Below are 25,612 nucleotides of genomic sequence, written 5' to 3'. Positions count from 1 at the left end.
AGTTGGACAGGCAGATGGGGTCCCCTACCCACAGAGGCAGCTGTGACTCCAAATGGGAAAAATGGACTGGGAGCAGGGAGAGGCTCCAAAAGCAAGGAGGGCCCTGACCACTTGACTCACGAGATAAATCCCATGGGACCCCTGCAGAACAAAGAGGGGAGGTTGCAGGGCCACAAATCTCCCTCCCTTCCCCCTAGTCTTAAAATGGATCCTGAGTGCCCTGGGGAAAAAAGCAGGGTTTGTAATCAGCCTTCCAGCAGGGAGGACTCTGACAATGAGTTCCCCCTCCCGATCCCAGGGGAAGTGTGACAGTCCTCTCAAAAGGACTCTATGTCATAAGGAAGGCAAGCCACAAAAGGCATCACCAAGCCACAGCAGAGGTACACTCTCAAAGCACACTAAAAAGGTTAAAAAAAAAGCTAAAAAGGGGAAAGAAAAGGCACACAAAAGAACAGAAGATAAGAATCTTCTGACTCCTCTTTCTTCTCCTCCTTCCCCTCCCCCACTGAAGAAGGTGAGCTGTCTGGCTGTGAAACCTGAGCATGCTCTTGAGAGTAAACCTCAGAGTAAATTTCTCGTCTCAGAATCCTCTCCTGAGGCTGCAATAGCCCTTCACTCCTCCTTCAAGGAAGCGATGAGGGGTTAATGGAACAAGCCTGATCAGAGCAAGCATGTTAACAAGAGCAAACTCCAGGCTCTATAACATTCAAGTACCAAAGGGCTCTATTGCTGAGATACCAAAGGGTGACACGCTGTAGCGACCTTGCCGAGGAATATGTTCATTCCTTAAGAGGGGGAGATTGATCCTAAGGAACCCATGGATAGAAAGATTAAGGCCACTCTCAAAAAAGGCTTTGAAGCCTCTTCTGTCACCCTCTGAGCATCCCTGGCAGCTACCTGCTTTGAAAGAGCATCTCCTTCCTGGCTGGAAGATCTCAAAGCCCTTAAAGACAGAGATCACTCTGACTTTGGCTCCACTTTAAAGAAATTCACCCTAGCAACAATGTTTGTAGCTGACACCTCAGTGGATGCAATAAGGTCCTCACCCCGAGCCATGGCTTCCAGCTCAGTAGCCAGGCACCCACTACGGCGCCTATCCTGGAAAGTGGATACTCACTGTAAGCAGGTTCTGTGCTCAGCCAAGTTTACATGATCCCTCCTTTTTGGAGAAAAGTTGGTTACAACAATGGTTGACAGTGCAGCAAATCCAAACTGTCTCTCCTTTCACCACTAAGTGCCTTCAGGAGGTGATATAGACCAGCCTTTACTATCAGAGATGCTTCTTTCACTCCTCATCCTCACAGAGGTAGCAGCAAAGGGACAATAGATTCCTCAGTGGAAAACAGTGGATTCGAAGTCGGGAGGGGGGGGTGGAAGTCCAAATGGAGCTCTACCTCCATCCCAAAATCCACTTTATGACAAAGATCACATAGGCCTCCATCCAGAGTTGAAGTTAGGGAGCAGGATTTTCCATTTCCTAGAGGAATGGGTTGCATCAACTACAGACAAGTGCATCAGGAAAATAGTAAGCCAGAGATACTTCCTCATGTGGTGGGCTCCACCCGTTCCATTCTTCCTCCAGTCACCCAGCTCCCATGACTCCAGAAAACACAATCTGATCCAGAACAAAATATTTCATCATCTGGATATGGGAGTGAAAGAGAGAAGAAAGAAGAAGAAAATTATCTCGGTTCTGCTCCATCATCTTCATTGTACAGAAGTACATGTCTCGGAGCCATTCTTAACCTCAAAAGATCAACAAGTGGATGAAGAAAATGAAGGTTTGGATGTAAACCATGGCCTGTACAGTTTCATTCCTGACCCGGGGGAATTCTTAATTTCAGTAGTTCTAGTGGACACTTTTCCATATCCTTCTCAGACAGTGCAACTGCAAACGTCTGAGGTTCGCCTACAACAGGAAACATTAGCAGTACCAAAAATTCCCATTTAGCCTGTCCTCAGCCCCAGAGTTGTTACAAAGATGATGGTGGTGATAATAGCCAGATTGCAGGAAACTGACCAGTAACCATGTCTGGATGACATTGTGATCAGCGCTCTATCACAGTCAGCAGTGCACAGGACCACATCTTGGACATTGAATCTCCTTCAGGAGCATGGCTTCATCATCAGTGCCAAGAAAAGTTCCCTGGTTCCATCCAGGAATGTATTTCCTTGCTCCAGAGCCACAGGAGGCCCACCCTAGTACTATGCCTCCAACTACTAGGACTTTTTTGCATGGGCACAGTCAGACATCAGATGTCTTCAAGCTTTCTTTCTGAAGGTGTGAGACCACGTCCTGTAAGATCAAGGACAGGTTCTGACAGTATTCAACTCCTTATATTGGTGGTCAGCCCAAGACAATGTCCACAAAGGCATGCCCATCGCTCTTCTAGATCCTTTAGTCCTCACAATCGACGCTCACCTGGAGACCCAAACAGCTCAGGGCCTGTGGAGCCAGGAGAAAAAGGCTCCCAGGATAAACCGTCTAGAGCTGAAAGTAATTAAGTTAGCTCTCTGATGGTTCCAGCCTACCCTGAAGGGGATCAGTGCCCTATTTCAATCAGACAGTACGATTATGGTTATATATTTAAACAACCCTGAATTCAGTACTATACGCAGAATCAGTGGAAATAGTAAGGTGGGCAGAACAGTGCCTTCTTTCCCTGAGATTGATTCACATCAAAGGGGACCTGAACTAACAGACAGACTGGCTCAGCGGGTGCAGGGTCAAAACTCTGAGTAGAGCCTGAATCAGGAGGTTTTCGATCTCCTAGTTCAGACTGTCAACCTCTCTCCAACCAGCCTGTTCTCAGATTGTACAAACACAAGAAGGCCAAAATACTTCACAATGGAGGCAAACCCTAGATCCATGGGAATAGATGCCTTATCACACAGGTGGCTGCAGGGCCTACTCTATACATTTCCACCCTTTCAACTACTGGAGAAGGTGGTCCTGAAAATAAAAAGAGAACCGGTAATGGTAAATACTGAAAACTCCTCACTGACCGAGGAGACCTTGGATCTCAGACCTAATGGAGCCCCAACTCCAACTTCCATGGAGACCAGACATCCTCTCGCAAGCCCTCTTCTTCATCCAGACCCAAAATGACTTCAACAGCCTGCCTATTGAGAGGGAAGCTCTAGAAAGTCTTGATCTACCTCCCAGAGTTGTTTAGACATTGCTTTCGCCTAGGAGAGCACTAAAAGCATACTCCTCTCTCTGGCCCAGATTCAACAACTGGTGCCAAGAGCACAGTGCAAATCCCAGAAATCCAGGAATTCCAACTATTCCGGACTTCCTCCAAGAAAGCATAGACCAAGGCCTTCATCCCAGTACCATTGTGTGTCAGGTGTTTGCTTTTATTAGTGTGCTATTCACAGGGTCCTCCAGCTCCCTGGCAGACAATCCACAGCTAGCCAGACATCTTCAAGCAGTTTGATTAGCCGGACCAGTTGTCAGGTCACTCTTCAAAAAATGGGACCTTCATGTAGTTTTCTGGTCCATGGCAATCCATGCCTTCAAACCTCTAATTTCAGTATTGACCTTTTATTTATCCATTAAGACTTGTTTCTCAGTAGCTGTCAGTTCCACCAGGAATGTATCAGAGCTGGCGGCCTTATCTATACAGGAACATTACTGCGTGTTACACAAAAACAAGGTGGTATTCAGGACCTTTCTTCCTAATGTAAAATCCTCCTGGCACACTTGCCAAGAGTTTGTGCTTCCTTTGTTCTGTCCAACTAGAAAGGTGTGGCATCTTTGATGTCAAGAGAACATCTCAAGCATACAGAATCCATAAGAAGACTGGGCTCTCTATTCATGTCCTTCCACCCCAAATGCCAGGGACTCAGAACTTCCAAGTCCTCCATCACAAAGTAATGTATAATTAGACTGTGTAATGTGGAAGTATCATAACCTAGTCCCAAATTTGGACCTTAGCGTCCAAAATATGGGGGTTAGCATGAAAACCTCCAAGCTTAGTTACCAGCTTGGACCTAGTAAAGCTGCCACCACCCAAAAAATTAGAGTGTTTTGGGGCACTCTGGTCCCCCCAAAACCTTCCCTGGGGACCCCAAGACCCAAATCCCTTGAGTCTCACAACAAAGGGAAATAAACCTTTTCCCTTCCCCCCTCCAGGTGTTCCTGGAGAGAGACACAGAAGTAAACTCCATGGATCTAAACAGAGGGATTCCACCCTCTTTATTTCCAGTCCTGGAAACACAAGCACTTCCCTCTTCACCCAGAGGGAATGCAAAGTCAGGCTAGTAAATCTAACACACACAGATTTTCCCCTGACTTCTTCCTCCCACCAATTCCCTGGTGAGCTGCAGACTCAATTCCCTGGAGTTCCCCAGTAAAGAAAAACTCCAACAGGTCTTAAAAGAAAGCTTTATATAAAAAGAAAGAAAAATACATAAAAATGGTCTCCCTGTATCAAGGTGACAAATACAGGGTCATTTGCTTAAAAGAATATTGAATAAACAGCCTTATTCAAAAAGAATACAATTCAAAGCACTCCAGCAACTATATCCATGTAAATACAAAAAGAAAAACAATAGAAACCTTACTGCCTTACTATATTGTACTTACAACATGGAAACAGAAGATTAGAAAGCAGGAAACAGAAATCACTTCTCATAGCCGAGAGAGTGCAGGCAGAAGACCCCAGAACAAAAGACTCACACACAAACTTCCCTCCACCCAGATCCGAAAAAGTCCCGTTTCCTGATTGGTCCTCTGGTCAGGTGTTTCAGATCACTTCTTTCCAGGTGAAAGAGATGTTAACCCTTAGCTATCTGTTTATGACAGGAAGTCTACAGATCATCAGAGGTTCCTGTCCCAGAAGGGCTCAAGGTGCATTCTATGACATCCTTAACAACAAATACGTGCATCCACTTTAGAAATTTGCAAAGTTCTCATTGGTCTACAGCTAACACCTTCATTAAGCGCTGCAAAGTGGAGCTTCTGTTTTCTGGAGAAGTCTCCTTTGCCAGGGAGGTGCTTCAGAAATGATATGGACTTTTGAGAGAGCTCGCAAAAAATGGGGTACTTCTTTCCTATGATACTTGTTTCATAACCCACCTTGCATCCGTTCACTAATTGCTACTTTCCAGACATCGAGAATTATGGGAGATGTTGGGTTGCAGAATGGAAAATTTCTTGGTGTTAATTTCCTTTCTGCTAGCAACATCTCCCGTAATTTGACCCACCCTGAATGGCTTAAGAGTCAAGAGTCAGATATTAAATGGATTCATTACCATATGACCATCTTCTTTGATCTAATATACATAATCATTTCATTTTCTCTGGAATATGTGGTGTTAATGATGTTATGCAAGTTTTAGAGTTTGGGAATAACTCATCTGGTAGCAAGCAAGAGCAGAGGCAGTATGACCAGATCATGCAGCACCGAAAGGCTGATCTGTCTTTGTGAGCTGCAGAGAGAGGCAAGAAGGGCTGGCTCCAGCTTTTTTGCCACCCCAAGCAGCAAAGCTGGGGGCAGATGGGGGATAACTGCAATCGGCAGCACTTCAGTGACAGCCCTGCTGTGCCGCTTCAGTCTTCGATGCCAATTCGGCGGCGGGTCCTTTGCTCCGAGAGGGACCAAGGGACCTGCCGCCAAATTGCCACTGAAGACCTGGACATGCCACCCCTTTCCATTGGCCACCCAAAGCACTTACTTCCTTTGCTGGTGCCTGGGACCGGCCCTGGAGGCGAGCAACCCAGACATTCAGAATTGTGGGTGATGGTGCTAGCAAAAAGGAAATTATCAGTAAGAAATTGTCCATTCTCTCTCTATTTTTGTTTTTTTCCTGGCATTCTTCCCTCCATGCCGCTCTTACCCTATCTATCACAATTAAATATTGCTTAGTGATTTCATGAGTTTTTGTGAAATATTAGGATCATCATTGATCCATGCTATGTTATTCTTCTCACATTGTGCTGTTTAAAGTGAGATCGTATTAAAATATGCTACTATGAAATGGAAGCTCAAGATCAGTGTAAACTCTATTTAGAATACGCAGAAAACAGCTATAATAATGCAGACTGTATAATGCAGCCTATTATCAAGAGTTAGATGTTTCTGTAAAAGTATATATGAATTCTGGAAAAATTGTTTTATCAGTTCGGTTTCTTGATTTTTAACTAAGCCTTTACAGTACTTATTTAGAACTATGTAGCAAGACTGAAATATAGACATGCTAATGTAACATATGGGAAACAGTAATTTTCTATGTATGTTCTGTATTTACAGGAAGGGATGAGAATGCTTGTTTCAAGAGATCTAGATTGTACAAATACTATATACATCCAGTTTTCATTTAAATTTATAGCAAAAGGTAGGTTCACTATTTATTTGTGTTTTTTCAGTAGTTTTACTCATATATTATAACATTACAGAGAAGTATGTAGGTTTAAATTTACAAAATTAATTTAAATGACCATTAGTTAATGCTAAATAACATTGAAACTTTTATGAGATTTTTTATCATGCTCATTTTAATACCAAATAGGTTCACTATACTTATTCTAGCTAAGAAGAAACATTAAACTAATGAAAGGTGTGCTGTTATCTTTACTCTTATTAAAGCTATCACCCCTTCTGTTCCTACTTCCTTTATCCAGGGGTTTATAACTTGGCCTTAAAATGAAATCCAAGCTCTAGCTCGTTATGTCACATGCAGTCTCAACCTAGAGACTTGTGCTGCCCAGAAACATTTTTGAGTACTCTCTAGATGCATAAAAGAAAAATTATAATTTAAAGATTTTTGGAATTTCATAGGTCAAAATTATTGTAAATGGTTTTTAGCAACTGATTAATTAATACAATGATCTCTATACTGGATGACTTAGGGGATTAGTAATAAACTGTGGAGATTTCATGTGCTCATTGCTGATTTAAATCTAACCCAGCTTGACAGAGATCAAAAGTTGCCACCATCTGATGTCCAAGTAGACATAATATAAATGAGCATAGGAATGTGAAGAATAATCAGTGTTCACCAGAAATAACAAATGCCGAACAGTTTATTTAATATAGGTATGATCAAGCTGGTGATGCAGTCTGATCCTCATTTCCAAATTACCTGACTTTTTTTTTTTTTTTTTTTTTTTGCTTGTGTCATAACATCATTAAGAAAAGGAGGTATGTGTGTGTGGACCACAGGAGGTGCATGGGGCCCCAGTAACTTATGTGGAGTTCCACACAGGCACAGGGGGCCACTTGCACAGAGCTTGCATTCCTGCAATTCTTATGGATGCAAAATTCCTATTAACTTACTAGGGAGTTACATGCAGCTAAGGGCTGCACAGTTGCACCCAAGTTACTAGTTTCCTTGCCAAAGAACAATGCCAAGATAGTTCAGAACCACATAGGTTATTTTTTAAACAAAAGTCTTAAATCGATTTCTGTTTGGACAATTTAAAAAAAAATCCATGTGGATTCAGCTTGGATCCTTCCAGTCTGTCATTTAATAATATAATTGGCTGCTTGCTCCTATTATTAAACATCTTTATGGAAATAAGAGGATAACTATTATGACCATGACCAAATAGCACATGTTAACAAAATCTTGGCTGATGACTTCTTGTTTTTCAAAATTACCCCTTCAAAAATAATAATAAAAAAGATATGACGATTGCCAAGGTGATTGGCTCAGTATACTTATCATTCCAATAAGCATGCACACTCAAAACATTATGGGTCAGATTCTGAAGCAGGGCTGTAGACTCCCTGTAAAATCTACTTTTGGAGCAATGTGCTAGTCAGCATTAGTAAGAGTTTGAGAATCTGACCCTATGTTAATAACTAGGTATTACAGAGAGTTTTTTAAGTTCGGTAACATAGGACAGAAAACCCAATAATAATGGGGGATTTCAACATCCTCTTATTGACTGGGAACATGTCACCTCAGGATGGGATGCAGACAGAAGCGGCACCAGGGTTTGTGCCGCCCTAGGCGGCAGCACTCCCTTGAGCATTCGGCAGCGGGAGGTCCTTCTGCTCTGCATCTTCGGGGCACTTTGGCGGCAGGTCCCAGAGTGAGTGAAGGATCCACTGCCGAATTTCCACTGAAGACCCGGAGTGGAAGCCCCCCCCCCACTGCCGAATTGCTGCCAAGGACAGCAATATGCCACCCCACAAATTCTGCCTCCCTAGGCAACCACCTAGGGTCGCCTAGTGGAAGCGCCAGCCCTGGATGCAGAGATAACATTGCTAGACATTATTAATGACTGCTTCTTGGAGCAGTTTGTCCTGGAACACACAAGGGGAGAGGTACAGGATCTGGTCCAAGAGGTGAATATAGCGTACCCACTTGGTAATAGTGACCACAAATTAATTAAATTTAACATCCTGGGGGGGGGGAATTCCAAAGAAACCCATCACTGTAGCATTTAACTTGGAAAAAGAGGAACTACACAAAAGTGAGAAGACTAGTAAAACAGAAATTAGAAGTCCCAAGAATGAAATGGCTACAAGCTGCATGAAAACTTTTTAAAAGCACGGTAATAGAGGCTCAAACTGTATGTATACACCAAATAAAAAAACAACAGTAGGAGGACCAAAAAAACCCACCATCCTATCCAAGCAACAGAATAAAAAAGGCAGTTAGAGATCAAAAATATCTTTTTAAAATTGGAAGTCAAATCCTAGTGAGGAAAATAGAAAGAAGTATAAACTCTGGCGAGTCAAGTGTAAAAGTATAATTTGGAAGGCCAAAAAAGAATTTGAAAAGTAACTAGCAAAAGACACAAAAACTAACTGTAAAATTTTTTGTAAGTACATGAGACACAGGAAGCCTGCCAAACAATCAGTAGGGTCACAGGACGATCAAGGTGCTAAAGAAGCACTCCAGGAAGACAATGCCATTGCAGAGAAGCTGAATGAATACTTTGCATCATCTTCATTGCAGAGAATGAGAGAGAGATTCCCACACCTGAGCCATTCTTTTTAGGTGACAGATCTGAGGAACTGTCCCAGATTGAGGTATCAAAATAGGAGGTTTTGGAACAAATTGATAAATTAAACAGTAATTAGTCCCCAGGACCAGATGATATTCACCCAAGAGTTTTGCAGGAACTCAAATACAAAACTGCAGAACTACTAACTGTGGTATGTAACTTATCACCTAAATCAGCCTCTGTACAAAATGACTGCTGATATATAATGTAATACCAATTTTTTAAAAAGGCTCCAGAGATAAGCTTAAATTTAGTACCAGGCAAATTCGTTGAATCTATAGTAAAGAACAGAATTATCCAATACATAGATGTAAAAGCAGCAAAGAGTCCTGTGGCACCTTATAGACTAACAGACGTATTGGAGCATGAGCTTTCATGGGTGATGCATCCGATGAAGTGGGTATTCACCCACGAAAGCTTATGCTCCAATACGTCTGTTAGTCTATAAGGCGCCACAGGACTCTTTGCTGCTTTTACAGATGCAGACTAACACGGCTACCCCTCTGATACCAACACATATATGAACATGATATGTTGGGGAAGAGTCAACATGACTTTTGTAAAGGGAAATCATGCCTCACCAGTTTGTTAGAATTCTTTGGGGAGTCAGCAAACGTGGACAAGGATGATCCAGTGGATATAGTATATTTGGACTTTCAGAAAGCCTTTGACAAGGTCCCTTACCAAAGACTCTTAAGCAAAATATGCAGTCATGGAATAGAAGGGAAGGTCCGCTTCTGATTCAGTAACTGCTTAAAAGACAGGAAACAAAGGGTGGGAATAAATGGTCAATTTTCAGAATAGAGAGAGATAAATAGCAGGGTCCTCAATTATCTGTACTGGGTCTAGTGCTGTTCAACATGTTCATGAATGACCTGGAAAAGGGGGTAAACAATGAGGTGGCATAGTTAGCAGATGATTCAAATGTATACAAGATTGTTAAGTACAAAGCAGACTGTGAAGTGTTACAAAGGGATCTCACAAACCTGGGTGATTGGGCAACAAAATGGCAGATGAAATTCAATGTTGATAAATGCAAAATAATGTACATTTGAAAATGTAATCCCAACTATGCATACAAAATAATGGGGGTCTAAATTTACAGTTACCGCTCAAGAAAGATAGCTTGGAGTCATCATGGATTCTTCTCTGACAACATCTGCTCAATGTTCAGCAGCAGTGAAAAAAGCTAACACAATGTTTGGAGCCATTAGGAAATGGCTAGATAATAAGACAGAAAGTATCATAATACCACTATATAAATTCAGAGTATGCCCACACCTTGGATACTGCACGCAGTTCTGGTCATGCCATCTCAAAAAAAACCCATATATTATCATTGGAAAAAATAGAGAGAAGGGCAACAAAAATGATTAGGAGTATGGAACAGCCTCCATTTGAGGAAAGATTAAAAAAACTGGAACTGTTCAACCTGGAAAAGAGATGACTGAAGAGAGAAATGACAGAGGTCTATAAAATCATGAATGGTGTGGAAAAAGCAAATAAGGAAATGTTATTTACCCGTTTAGATAACACAGGAACCAGAGGTCACGCAATGAAATTCACAGGCAGCAGGTTATGAACAAACATAAGAAAATACTTCTTCACACAACACACAGTCAACATGTGGAACTCATTGCCAGGGGATCTTGTGAAGGCCAAAACTATAACTTGGTTCAAAAAAGAATTAGATAAGTTCCTAAAGGATAGGTCCATCAATGGCTGTTAGCCAAGATGGTCAGAGATACAGCCTGATGCTCTGGGTGTCTCTAAACCTCTGATTGCCAGAAGCTGGAACTGGAAGATAGGGGGTGGATCACTGAATAAATTGCCCTGTTCTGTTCACTACCTCTAAAACATCTGGGACAAGCCACTGTCAGGAGACAGGGCAAGCTGAATCATTGGTCTGACCCATTATGGCCATTCTTATGTTCTTATGAAGGAAGGAGGGTCTTGTGTTTAAGGGTCAGGTCTGGTAGTCAAAAGCCATGAGTTTTACTCTTGGTTCAGCCACAGAATTCCTGGTCTAGTTTGAAGGTGCAAAGCATTATTATTTTTTCATTAACACTTATAAGTAAATACCTACAGATCATTCAATCAGTAAAACAACTCACGTGAATAAAGTTGCTGCCATGAGTGCTTGTAGGATTAGCTTGTAAATTCTTGAGGATGAGGACTGTCTGCCCAAAAGGTGTGAATGTTGTGGGTACTATTGTAACACAGGTGATAATGCTATGATTCTGTATTGATATAACTTGTGATACTATAAACAATATTGATTTGCTGAAAAATGGTGGTTGTTTTGCAGGAAAGGAAATGGTTTGCCTAAAATAAAAAATGATAATGCTGAAATTGCTTTGCTTCTAAATAATTAACTATTATTATGTATATTATTAATATTCATGCAAATGTAACCCTTACATTGGTAGCATTTTCCAGAGTCCCATCCAGTTGAATGCTTAGGAGGATGCATACGTACAGTATGTGTATTGCCTGTCAACAGTTAAAATTGTTATAAAAAAAACAGTGATACATAGTGTAAAAATCTGTAATAAAAGTGTGAGTAACCTAATTATATTAAATATGAATATATGTTTATAAAGTAGTGTTTCTTGCAAATCAGATTATAATGAACATAAATGTATTCACTTTGCTGTAGGTACCCCAGAGAGGTCTCATTCCATTCTGCTACAATACTCCATCAACGGTGGCATCACTTGGCATCTAATAGATGAGTTTTACTTCACTCAAACTACTGATGTTCTCTTCATTAACGTTCCACTACCATACACTGCGCAAACCAATTCTACACGTTTCAGGCTCTGGCAACCTTACAACAATGGTAAAGATGATAAACACATGTTATTCCAAATACATGCTTACAGAGTTATATTTCTGAAGTTGTTTTGGCTAAATAATAATCAGGGCTCTCAATCTTGTGCAGTATTCTGTTGTAATTATATACAGTATGTTTAACACTCAAATTTCAAGTTTTTTGGACTTGATTTGCTAGACATTACAATACCATTACACTTGTACTTTTTATGCATGCAGTTTCCATATTACTGGTGGATGGTTTAAAATAAAAGTATGTAATTTAATATCATTGGGACTACTTGCATAAAATTAGCAGGATTTGGTCCTTAGGGGAGTTTAGAAATGTAATCTATAAAATTAAATTTGTTAAGGTCTGTCTCATTATTCTTAATAGGCCTGATTGTCATTTACACTAAGCACCCTTTACCTGACTCTGGCTATGTAGACAGGGTCATTGGTGTAAAAGTAGTTAAAGTAGAAAGGTAAACTTCAAAGCTGTATATAAATCCAGAAGGATGTTGTCTGTTCCTACTGAGTTTAGGATATACATCTGATGAAGAAGAAGTATCTTAGTGACCCCACAGAGGATTCATAGCGTGATGTTGACATCAAAGCACTGAAAAATTCTAGTGGTAATTTAAACACCATAATACAACAATTGTTTTATTTCAAGTGGTTTGGTTTCTTGTTTATATACATGGCTTTTTGTTGTTTCTAGCTCACCATTGGTTGGCTTAACTATCTAAAAGCCAATTCAGACCAAGTCCTAATAGTCCTCCCCCAGTTCATCTTTCTGGTGGACTTCCTGCAAATGTTTAATGACATCCTCCCTTTCAAATAGTATCCTTAAATAGGAAATATCCTAGAGAGAAGGCCCTGCAGCCTCCTCTCTGATAACATCAAACTCACTTTGTGGATTATCTAGAAAGAGGCAATTATACAGAAGAGCCATCCGTCCCAGCTCAAAAGCATGGAAATGTATACAGCAAGCAACAAAGAAAGAAGGCTATGCTTACAGGATGGGGGACTCTATCCTGGGAAGCAGTGACTCGGAAAAAGATTTAGGGGTTATGATGGATAATCAGTTGAACACAAGCTTCCAATGCAACATGATGGCCTAAAGGCTAATTCAATCCTTGGATGCATAAATGGGAATTTCAAATAGGAGTAGAGACATTATTTTTTTCTGTATTTGCCACTGGTGTGACTGATGCTGGAATACTGTGTTCAGTTGTGCTGTCCATGGTTCAAGAAAGATGCTGATAAACTGGAGAGGGTTCAGAAAAGAGCACAAGAATAATTAGATTAGAAAACATGCCTTAAAGTAACAGTGCCAAGGAGCTCAATTTATTTAGCTTAACAAAGAGAAGTTAAGAGGTGACTTGATTATATCTGTAAGTACCTACATCAGGAACAAATATTTAATAATGAGCTCTTCAATCTAGCAGAGAAAGGTATAATGCAGTCCAACAGATGGAAGTTGAAGCTAAACAAATTCAGACTGGAAATAAGCCATACATTTTTAACAGTGAGAGTAATTAGCCAGTGGAACAATTTATCAAAGGTTTTGGTGTTTTAAATCAAGATTGGGTGTTTTTTGTAAAAGATATGCTCTAGGAATTCTTTCGGGGAAGTTCTGTGGTCTGTGTTATGCAGGAGGTCACATTAGATGATCACAATGATATCCGCTAGCCTAACCCTAACTCTAAGGCTGCAAGTCTTTCATGGGGTCACGGAAGTCATGGATTTATGACTTTTGCAGCTGCAGCACTGGTGCAGCTGACCCCAGGGCCCAGGCAGCTGGTTCTGGCCGCTGCCCTGGAGCAGCAGTCTGGGAGCAGCAGTGGCGCCATGGGCAATGGCAGATTAAGAGATTTGTTGCCCCTAAGCCCTCAAAAAATTGCCCGCCCCCCCCACTCCAGCTCACCTCTGCTCCCCTGTGGCAAGCCTGGGAGGGATGGGGGAGAAAGGGAGTTGTGGCACACTTGGGGGATGGTGGAGGTGGAGTGATGGTGAGCTGGGACAGGGAGCAGTTCCCTGCCGCCCCCCAAAGAGTTACTCCTCACACCCACCAGCCCCAGGTCACCTCCGCTATCCCCCGAGCGTGCCACTACTCGCTTCTCCCTCCCTCCCAGCACTTTCACACAGCAAGCCTGGGAGGGATGGGGGAGAAGGGGAGTTGCGGCGCGCTCGGGAGATGGCAGCGGTAGAGCAGAGGTGATTGGGGCTGGGAGTGCTTCCCAGCCCCCCCCCGCCAGGTTATTCCCTATGCGCACAAGCCCCAGCTCACCTCTGCTCCGCGTCCTCCAAATGCCGCTACTCACTTCTCCCTCCCTCCCAGCGCTTTCACGCGACAAGTCTGGGAGGGAGGTGGAAGGAGGGAAGCGCGGCGTGCCTGGGGGAGGAGGCTGAGGATTTGGGGAAGAGGCGGAATCGGGGAGGGGGCATGAGCAAATTTGCCGCCTTAGGCCTAGGCCTTGTTGGCCTAGGTGATAATAGGCCACTGGCCATGGGCTGCCTTCCCACCCCAGCAGCAGTTGCAGCAGCACCCTGGGCCACCCTCCCCCCACTACCCCAGCAGCAGCAGCAGTGGGACCCTGGGCCGCCCCCTGCCTGGAGCAGCAGTGGTGAGGCCTTGGGCCGTGCCTCCACCCAGGAGCAGCGACGGGGCCCCAGGCCGCCTCCCCTCAGAAGCAGCAGCGGGGTCCCTGGCTGCCCCCTCCCAGGAGCAGCAGCAACCTCCAGAGCACACCACCTCCCCTGCCACCCTCAGAGCAGCAACATCCACTAGAGCACCCTACATTCCCCAGCATCTAAGATTTAGTTAGGGGTATTTTTAGTAAAAGTCATGTACAGGTCACTGGCCATGACTTTTTGTTTATTGCCTGTGACCTATCCATGACTTTTACTGAAAATACCTGTGACTAAATCATAGCCTTAATCATAACCTTTGTGACATATCTGAGTTCCACCACTTATTTGGGAGTCTGGAGACTGCCACCAAAGTTTTCTTTCTCTCAAATATGTGTTTATCCCACTAGGACTTAGTTGGCCCAGGGAGATTATTCAGTTCAAGTCACTTGTGACTCATCCACAAAGTATACCGTTTAATCATCAGTTTTGACTTTTTGGACAATTAGCTCAATGCATTTTTTATTATAGCTTAGTTTGCAAAGTAAATATGACTTTACTGAAAGATACTTGCAAAACTGTTTTTCACACTTCAGTTGGTCATTACTTTTGTGCAGGTTTCTTATTTTGGAAGAATGCTCTATGCTTAGGGGCAGATAGGGCCAGATCGTGGTGCCCTGATGCAGCCTGATGAGTACTTTATCATGAATATGGCCCAGAGAAGTCAGTGGGACAGACTACTCATGAAAGCAGCTGTTCACCAATGCAGTGAGACTTTTGCACTCTAACCCGTTGTTATTTGTTCTCACTCTCTTCTGTAAGAGTTAACACAATACATTCTCCCTTTCTTCTTAGGCAAGAAAGAAGAAATCTGGATTATAGATAACTTCATTATTAATGGAAACAACCTAAAGAATTCTGTTATACTTCTGGATACATTTGACTTTGGACCTAAAGAGGATAACTGGCTTTTCTACCCTGGTGGTAATATTGGGCTTTATTGTCCGTATTCATCAAAGGGAGCCCCGTACGTATTAAAAGAATCCACCTCTCAGCAATAAATTGGAAATAAATAGCCATCAAATAAATTAGACCTAAAATACCTCTTTGCTTTTTGTGGTAGGGAGGAAGATTCTGCTATGGTGTTTGTTTCAAATGAAGTTGGAGAACATTCCATTACAACGAGGGAATTGAATGTGAATGAGAACACCATAATCCAATTTGAGGTACTTATCCCTAAAATGTTACCTTTCTGTTTTCTTACATGGGGAGTTTTAATCTTTCTTGATTTTGGTATTTTGTTTCCTCTCTGGTGTTTGCCCAAATATAGAGATCTGTATAATTTCCCATAATTGTAAACTGTTTTATATGGTTTAACAGCTGCTAGCCATTCTTTTTGTGGATGTGGCTAGCAGGCTTTTATCAGACAGTTATGGAAAATTTCTCTCTCCAATTTTTCTCTGTTTTCTTGCAATTCTTTTAACTACTTCTACATATATATTTATACTAAATGGTATAAATCAGTAGTGGGCAACCTGTAGCCCACGGACCGCATGCGGCCCATCAGGGTAATCTGCTGGCAGGCCGCAAGGAAGTTTATTTACATTGACCGTTCACAGGCACAGCTGCCTGCAGCTCCCAGTGGCCGCGGTTTGCCGTTCCTAACCAATGGGAGCTGCAGGAAGCTATATAATACAATATAATATGTATATAGCATTTAGCTAAGTCCTAGCACATTCCATCATTAAACAACAAATCATTTTGGATTATAAGCTGTTACTGAAATGATACCTAGAGTATTCTAAGAAAATTAAATTGGTTTGAGTACTAAAGCACATTTCAATTTGTCATGCAAGCACTTAATAAAATATGGAACACAAATTGTTTTCTGTTTTAAGAAATAGGTTGAAAGCCTGTACAACAAAAAAATGAGTTCACAAAGATACTGCACGTCTTCTGAGTGTTAACCTCAAAAGACGTACATGCATATTTTGGATCTGATATAGGCATTGTATGAAAAAAGTTAAATGCCTTCAGCTAAGGTTTTTGAGGACATTAGTATAAATGAAGCTTTTATACATAATGCAGTAAAGTTTCAGTCTGTGTCTCAAGAGTACAAGAACTCAATCTGGTCAAGCATTTCTCTTAATTTCCAGATGGGTGGATTCTCTAGTTATAATAGGATGACAAGTCTCATGTGCACTGTGGAGCAATAAGGGAAGCTTTATCTTATATGGTGTGTTTTCAACATTTATACATAGTGCTGTATGTCACTGGCTTTTGGAAATAATTTGTTTTAAGTTAAGGATCAGTACATTAGAAATAAAACTACTATCCCTAAAAACATAAATGGAAACAAAATATTTAAATGGTTTTCATCTGTGCTTTGTATTTTGTCTGTAACGTGAGTTTTTACATATGATATGGTAAATACAACACAATATATTTTACTCTTGAAGGCTTCCTCCTCCTACAAGTGTACTAACTACCCTGGTTCCATCCAGTCTATTATGTCTTTATAACTATCACCATGGCATAAAATATTTTAAACTGCAAGCATATTTTTGTACAAACACATGGAAGGCAGGAAATCAGATTATTTTACATTATGGGCATGCCAAAATATATTTTAGGGTTTGTCTATACAGGGACACTTAGGAAGATTAATCTGAATTAAAATTCACTCTCAAAAAATGAATTAAATGAAACCACATTAAAGCCACTTTAATACTGAATGAGAGCATCCACACAATGGTTTAATGCAGTTAAACTAATCCACTTTAAAGTCACACCTTTATTTCATTCAGATTAATTTTCCTATGTGTCCTATATAGACAAGTCCTTAAGTTTTCAGATGTTTCACAAAACTATACATTACATTTTTTCAGGGTATTAGTAGGACTGCTAATTATATAAAATTTCTACAGTTCACTATGTTAGCAGGATCTTACAAGAACAGCATGAGAGATTCTGGCACTGCGAGACTCAAATTACATCTCTGCTTTGGCCTCAGATCCAAACCCTACCCTATCCATAGGTGTTTTGAATACTTCCTCCTAGGCCCCACTGTTTTATATAAGCAAAAAAGAGAATACCAACTCTGAACGAAAGACTTGAATGATATAGTAAATACCTTTAGGGATAATTCCTGTAGTATAAATCTGTTCCGATAGTATAATTCCCTATGAGAGTAAAGAGAACCACAGTTAGGTTTAGGATCATTTAATCAACAATGAATGTTTGCATATTATGTTCATTTTATTATCATTTCTATTTTTTTTAAATTCACATTTCTCTGCTGTCGTGTCTAGTGCATTCTCTGACTAAGTACTGCCAGAGATATTGCAAATTACTAGAGCCATACTGCTAGGGACAGCAAGTCTGTTGTTTTTGCTTTTGCTTACTCAGAAACATGTATTTGCCCGTGTAGAAATATTTAATGCATCTAATTAATTTTTTATTAGTAGTAGCAGTTGAATTTTTTTAAGATAGCCTGGACTGTGGCATGCCCTTCGATAGGTGGATGGTAGGGGAATGCACAAGAAATTTTCACCTTTTGTACACCCCACACAAGGGCGATCTCTGCCTTGAGGAGTTGGGACCATACACACACACAAGCATACAGAGTATCAAGAGAAAGAGCGGGCTGCAATATCTTAGAACATTGTACAGCCTGCAAAGTGCCCCAGCATGCTGGGCTGCGTAAGGAGGGATTATATCTCCCTATAATGCAATCCCTCCTTGAGCTCCCCCAGGGCAATGTAGCCCTGCACCACACAAAATGTGGGTCAGCAGCTAAATGCCACATTTTGGCCCTGAGTAATCTTCATGATTTTATTTTTCTACTTTAGATCAATATTGGCTGCACCACTGATAGCTCATCTGCAGACCCAGTGAAACTTGAATTCTCACGAGATCTAGGGGCAACCTGGCACCTGCTTCTTCCACTGTGCTACAGTAGTAGCAGCTATCTCAGCTCCTTATGCTCCACTGAGCATCATCCAAGCAGCACTTACTATGCTGGTACAGCTCAGGGCTGGAGAAGAGAGGTCATCCACTTTGGAAAACTGCACCTGTGTGGGTAAGTGTCTGGTTTCTACTTCTAGCAAGGCTTTTTTCTGTATTTGAATTTGCTTTATTGAAACAGTAACCATCTTAGAGAGGAAATGGAGATGTTATGTCTCACCCTGAGTCACGGTTCTTTCCCTAGCTCACCCTTTTCTCCAAGCGTAAAGTAAAGTGTGCCAGCTCTTCATCTGGCACAGATTACTTCTGCCACTGTGCTGGTTCTAGTTCTTGTGGTTGGTATGTTGCACGGGGAGCAAAGCTTCCACTATAGCTGCTGCCTGCACTTCTCTGCTCACTTATGCAAGGTGGGATGGGGGAAGTAGCACCCTTGTGCAGCCTCCTGTTACTCACTTCTGTGCCAAAAAAATTAAAAATTATGCAAACAGTATTTTAAAATTCTGCAAAATTCTGCATATTTTATTTGTCAAAATAACTCAGTATAATCATGCCAGTTTCAATTATTTTGGTAGTTTATTTCAAAATACCTGTCAGCAAGTATGTCTGTAACAATACAGACAACAAAAAAATTTCCCCCGGGAATAGAGAGTTAAAGAAACCCCTATGACAACCCAGCTCCTGTTTCTCTGTTATGCTTTTTGGGGGCACCTATGTCTGGGTATATTACAGGCCAGCTGGGCACATCCTGGAGGAACACTCTGCCTCTCTGGTCTGAGACACCCACACGCACTCCTCCCCTCCAGAGACCAGCCATGGGGCTCCCCCAGTCAGGCATCCACACCCCCTACCCTCCAGAGCCCAGGAATCCAGAAAATTGAAATCTCCTTCCTTAGAGGTTTTTAAGGTCAGGCTTGACAAAGCCCTGGCTGGTATGATTTAGTTGGGGATTGGTCCTGCTTTGAGCAGGGAGTTGGACTAGATGACCCTCCTGAGGTCCCTTCCAACTCTGATATTCTATGAAAAAGAAACAGCCTGATGCTGGGTCCTGGGCTTGTACAGAGTTTCCTGCAGTGCATGCTTCCTCCTTCCTTCAGGATGAGCTGGGAACCGCAGCTGCCTGGAATCCTCCACCTCACACTCCTCTTCTTTCCCCGCTCCCCGCCCCGGCAGTGTCCTGTATTTGCGAGCTGTAGAGATGGGCTCTGTTGGGTCCTGCGACCCCTAGTTGTGGACAGCAGCTCTGCAGCACCAATTCAGCAGGGGAGAATGAAATTCTGCTCAGAACATTAATACTGCACAAATTCTGCATTGTGCAGTGGTGCAGAATTCCCCTAGGAGCATCCTGTTCACGAACCATCAATCCACATAACTCATGCTGGGAGTAGGGATCTTACTTCCTCAGTCACCCATCATCCAGATAAGTCCCATATTTTGTCTTGAACAATGGCTAATGCTTGGATACTTCACAGGAGTATGTAAATGCTCAATAATAGAACTAACTGTACATTACTACACTCTTGAAGGAAGAGTCCCTTTGGTCCCAGACAGTTATCATTTTATGCCTTGAAGCATAAAAATTGATAGTCCCTGGAATTATGGCCCAGATACTGTGGTATACCTGCAGATGCTTTTCCTATTAATCTACATGTCTGGTTCTATTTTAAAGCTCACTTATATTGAGAACATTGCTACAGACAAGAGGAGTCTGCATAGTAAAGTCAGTGTTAAATGGCCTACATCTTTTTAGGTGCAGGGCTTTCTAAATGCTTCTACTGTGGTTTGTACGGCAAAGGGAGGTCTGCTGTAATTCACCTAGAGCATTCTTGCATAGAGCTTGAAATGATCATTTCCTCAGAAGATACAGAGTATAGTGAAACTAAGCCTTACAATCAGTTAATCAAAGAACTTGTTGTAGTTCCTATTTCAGGACAAATGAAATGGTCATAAATATCTAGCAAAGGAAGGTAATTTCTGTTCATAGGATTTTTATTACATATTATTTTAAATGTAAAACAGTATAGTCTCCTTTGTCAGAGAAACCTCCAACTATTATTCTCAATCCAGTTCACCAAAAGGAGAGCTTCTCAGTTCTCACCATGGATTAAATTGTGACTTGTATATGAATGAAAATAAATGGTATAACTGCAGGCTGGATTTCTGGATCTGCTGTGGGTAATGGCCGTCTCATTAAACAAATGACCTCATTGTGGCACTGGAATTAGGAGAGTCCTATCCTATGTAATATATAATAGAATTGATTTTGAAAAACATTAATGTATCGTAATTAAACAAAATGTTTAATTTTTAGGCAGGAGCATTCAGTTTTTATGACTAACACATGAAGCACAGAAAAGTCCTCAGCAGCTCATCTGTCCCAGATTTGCCTGACTCTTTTCCCAAGCTCTGATCCCTCCCTTCCAACCAGAGATCTGAACATACACATTCCCAGGTCATTTGGCCTCCCACAAACCTGCCAAATAGACCCCACCTGACCCCTTTCTTTCTGGGTCTCTCTTTCTCATTTTCCTGCCCTCCAGGCTGATGGCCAGTCCAGGTTCCCGTCAGTTCCTTTCCCAAGCCAGTAGGCATGCACCTCACCTTGAATAGTTGGGTCATAAATCGGCAGCAAGAAAATGCATTTCATGGGGAGTAGTGCATGTTGTGAATTTCTGTCACCAAGGAGGTGAGACGGGATTTGATCCAGGCAGAATCCCAACCTGCCAGCATCCAGATACCTTCCTAAAGTTCCGACTAGCTCCCCCAGACTGACCCACCTGTTTACTCTAAAACAGACATTCTCTCATCCACCTGCACTTTCTAGAGGTTAAAGCAATTTGAAGACATTTTTAGTTTCTTACATTAGGCTCCCTCTGTCAGAAATTGATGTGCTTCCTCAGCAGATGGGCACCTCTAGCAGTAAACTAAGAATAGCCAGTTGCAGTTGCATACTCTGGGTGAAATCCGGACCCCAGCAAAGTAAATGGCAAAACTCCCATTGACTTCAGTGGGGCCAGAATTTCACCCTCTGTTTCAAGCATATGTCACATTTTATTGATAGTGAGAAGTATTCCTGGTCTTTCTGAATTTTCATGTTGGTGGGTTGAGCACAATGGATGGAATTTTCATTTTAAAAATTAGTCTCTAAAACACTCCATGGACACTGTAGTTGTGTCTCAGAAGATAACTGAGGAGGCAATAAAGTCAATTCATTTTACCGACTACAGGAGGAATGATTATTGGTGCCCTTTCTATGAATCAGTTGTTGGTAATTTCACCATCAACCAGCCATCTCTTATTCTCTGAATCACTCCCCAAAATTGCTATTCAATGGCAAATAAAAGCCAAAGTACCCGTTCACCAGACATGTGCTACTGTTTATGCAATTGATTCAGCAGCTGAATTTAGAAATAGTTTAGAAGGGTATATATTAACGAAAGTCCACAACATAGTTAAATGCTTCTTCTTTATCAATGTCTTCTGTTTTCTCTCTCCTTTTCAAGGTTTTCTCATTTTTGAGGGAAGGGGCAGGGAGTGATTTTAAATTGATCTCTGAAGAGCAGTTTTCTGCTTGTTTAATTTGTTACCCCTCCTTTCCCTTGGTCTGTTATTATTTATATGCAGCACAGAGGCGCATAGCACTTAGAAGACAAATTAAAAATGACAGGTCCACACCCCCAAGGAGTTTACAATTTAAATTAACATCTTGCAACATGTTGGGGGGGGGTTGTTTTTTTTTCTGTTTTGTTTTTTTAGGATTAAATAGTATAAAGCAAAGTTGACTGTCTGTTGACATGTCATATCATTTCTTCTTTCTATCTAATTTAGGGCTCTTATCCCATAACTAGTCTCATTGAAATCAGTATGACTAATTGTAAAGTAAAATACCATCCAGCATGAGCAAGGGTGGTACAATCTGGTCCTAAGTCTGTAAATTAAAGGCAAAGGAAAACCATCCAAGTCCAGCCCCTCACCCCCAAAAAATTGGTGGTCTGAAGGATGATTTAAGTCCATAACTAAGTTTTTAAAATAATGTAACTGGTGGATCAAGCCCTTCTGTTTTCTAAATATATCTGTGTTGAATGAGTAGCAGGATGTATTGGATATTGAAGGTAGTGACTATAACTTTCCATTTTTAGGACAAACTTAGTAAGAATATTAGTTCTAGCAAAAAGCACATTGTAATTTCATTTGCAACTAATTATTGTTTGACGTGGACATACTGTGTACCTGTTTCAGATCAGTAAGATTCAGATGGTACCAGGGATTTTATCCTGCTGGGTCCCAACCCATGACTTGGGCCATTGATAATGTATACATTGGCCCACAATGTGAAGAGATGTGTAATGGGCATGGCAGCTGTATCAATGGAACTAAGTGTATCTGTGATCCAGGGTATTCTGGGCCAACCTGTAAAATAAGCACCATGAATTCAGACTTTCTCAAGGACGATTTTGAAGGTATCTCTTTTTTATATGAACTCTGCATAATGATTTTTAGCTACCATCCTTCACAGAACCTATAGTTAAAGAGATCAGACTTCTTATGGCCAAATCCTGCTGACCTTCCTCATGCATGTTAGTTCCAATGACATCAGTGTGACTGTTCACATGAGTGAAGTGATCAGGATTTGAGCCTTAAACAATATTTATGATCATTTGATGATTACTACAGTATTTATCTAGACACCTTTTTCTATTTACTGACCTATGATGACAAAAGCATACATTCTGCCCCAGAACAGATGCATGATTCTATGATTCCAAAACTCTACATCTAGAGAAGCACTTCATTTTATCATAGTAATGAGCACATGGAATTTCTGGCAAGGAATAGCTCTTAAGTTAAATCATTGAAAGTTGTGAATAAATGAATATTTTGTCTGGTTTAGAAGTAACTTTACTTTTAGTTCATCCTCTCAGATAAGTAGAATAATAGAGAATGGGATGAACAGTTTGCCTACTGGCAGAGGATTGTTCTGCCACACAGGGAATCTGGAGTAAAGTCCTAAGTATTTCAAAGTTCCTCAGCCTTTGAAAACCAGACCATACCTCTCAGCTTCCTGACATTGATAGGAGAGGCAAAAAACTTCCAAATGAGAGGCGCCAACCCCTGAAATGTGAGGCACAAAGCAACACTTTCAATACATTGGAACCCTCCATTGCTACCCATACAACTTCCATGTCCACCCATGTCACTGCACTGCCACCCAGTCTCCCTTTTATGCCAGCTTCCTCTGACACACAAATGATGGTGAATTAGGGCTGCAGCTGAGCAAATACCACAGACTAAGAAGCCATGGTGGATCGAGCAGCAGGAGAAAGAATTTCATGTCACATTCCTCAAAACCCCTCACTCCCCACAACAAAAAGTAAAGTATAAGCTACTCTGTAAACAAACATAACTGAAAGTACTAATTTTGGACAAAATAGTGTCTTAGAGTCAAATTCCTCCCATAATACTTGTAATTATTTATTTCAAACTGAACTAACTGCTAACTGCAACTTGGAGATAACACTGAGCTGTTTCCTTACATAGTTGGGTATTTTTATGTAATCCAAATAAAAGCATAGGAAAGCAATCAGAATCTCCTTTGAATGAACGGAGATGAAAACCTTAAGTTTCAGAGTTACGTTTTTATATTTTAGTAAGTTTTGTTCCATAGCAGTTTTCCAGGAAACATGTTAGGGGTCAAAAAGTTCTAGTACAAATATTTGTTCACTCTGAACATAATGATTTATGTAGCTTACTTCTTTTGGAAATAATACTGTTGTACCAGGAGGGTTTCAGGGTAAATCCTAAAAATATATGTTCTGTGCTCTCAGGTCAGCTAGAGTCAGATAGATTCTTGATGGTGAGTGGTGGAAAACCATCTAGGAAATGTGGGATCCTGTCCGGAGGAAACAACCTCTTCTTTAATGAAGAAGGCTTGCGTATGCTGATGACTCGAGATCTGGATTTGTCACAGGCGAGGTAATACAGTTTTAAAACACTTTCAAGATTCCATTGAGAGAATAGCTAAACTATTCTTTATATTATACTTCTGTGGTGAAAACAAATTTGTATAACTATGTCAGGGCATATCCTGCAGTCCTTACTCAGGAAAAACTCCTGTTTAAGTCAATGGGAATTCCCATTTAAGTCAGGAATCATTGTCGAAGAATGAGGACTGCAGGATCTGAAACAACATCATGTGTAGTTTATTCATATGAACAATAATATGTTCATTTCTCATATGCATAACGTGAAATTTGTTGTATATCAGACACTCTGCTTCTCTTACAGTTTTGTTGCATCATGAATCATTGTTGAAGTAGGAGTATCTGTTGCCATTTATAGCCATTGTATTCATCATCATATAATTCCTTAATTTTCTGAAGCTTAATTTCTTCTTATGGCACACATTTGTTTCCAATAATTCACTGACAATTTCCAGTCAAGCTTGTCACCAGCTACACTGATCACAGTTATATTAAAAAAAAGTTAATGTATTTAGAGAATATCTTGTCATTATGGCCTGCAGAGAACATATCTGATAGCAGGACATGTCTAAAATATTAAGCAAGTGGGGAAAAAACGGTAAACCAATGCAAAATGAAGCTGTGTCTAATTGTTTGCAAACCATTGAACAGTCATTGTCTGTTGACTTATTGATTATCTTAGCCTATTATCCTTAATACTATTTTACCTCTGAAATGTTGTATTTTTGCACAGATTTGTTCACTGACCCGTAGTAAACAAAAAACTCCTAATGCAAGACTTATTTAACACTACGTAAAGCATGTTTTAACATGCATGTTAATTCTTTTTGGCTTGTAGTCCTCATTAACATAAAAGCTTAAAATGATGATTTCATTGCTCATTTTCTTAGTCTACAGTAATGCTTAATTTATACATTTTTCAGAAAAACAATAACCCATTTCTGTAGACGAACCATCACTAAAGTGTCATCACATTTATATTTATATTCCAAGGTTCCTCAAAGCAAGACAAATGGGGTTTTACAGCTTGGTAGCCGAAGACATCAGTACTTTTTCAGTAATTTGATTTTCTAGGCTGTTCTAAAATTAACAACACTATTTCACAAAAGATACAAGAGTCCTTGTATGATGCTCCATTAGACTAATCCACAATGTGTTTTCCTTCTCTCTTGTGTTCAAAGCATTGTCATTTATCTCTTCTCTGTGGTAAGCTGTAGCTGGATTTGCATACATTGACCTCAAGGTGTTCTATGTA

The 25,612-nt window shown here is 40.9% G+C and overlaps 1 protein-coding gene across 4 annotated transcripts in view; it reads left to right on the top strand.

The window, feature by feature from the left end:
* The window catches only part of RELN (reelin), a 480,031-nt gene that overhangs the window by 398,135 nt on the left and 56,284 nt on the right, over nucleotides 1-25,612 (top strand). For all 4 annotated transcript variants that reach the window (XM_050925235.1, XM_050925228.1, XM_050925256.1 and 1 more), the window contains exons 37-43: nucleotides 6,258-6,342; nucleotides 11,625-11,807; nucleotides 15,269-15,440; nucleotides 15,537-15,639; nucleotides 18,265-18,494; nucleotides 22,616-22,836; nucleotides 24,202-24,349. In XM_050925235.1, coding sequence (XP_050781192.1) covers nucleotides 6,258-6,342; nucleotides 11,625-11,807; nucleotides 15,269-15,440; nucleotides 15,537-15,639; nucleotides 18,265-18,494; nucleotides 22,616-22,836; nucleotides 24,202-24,349 — 1,142 coding nt within the window. The remainder of the gene's footprint in view (nucleotides 1-6,257; nucleotides 6,343-11,624; nucleotides 11,808-15,268; nucleotides 15,441-15,536; nucleotides 15,640-18,264; nucleotides 18,495-22,615; nucleotides 22,837-24,201; nucleotides 24,350-25,612) is intronic.

The sequence above is a fragment of the Gopherus flavomarginatus genome, chromosome 1, assembly GCF_025201925.1.
Source record: "Gopherus flavomarginatus isolate rGopFla2 chromosome 1, rGopFla2.mat.asm, whole genome shotgun sequence".
NCBI lineage: Eukaryota > Metazoa > Chordata > Testudines > Testudinidae > Gopherus > Gopherus flavomarginatus.
This window is presented reverse-complemented; position numbering and strand designations above follow the sequence as displayed.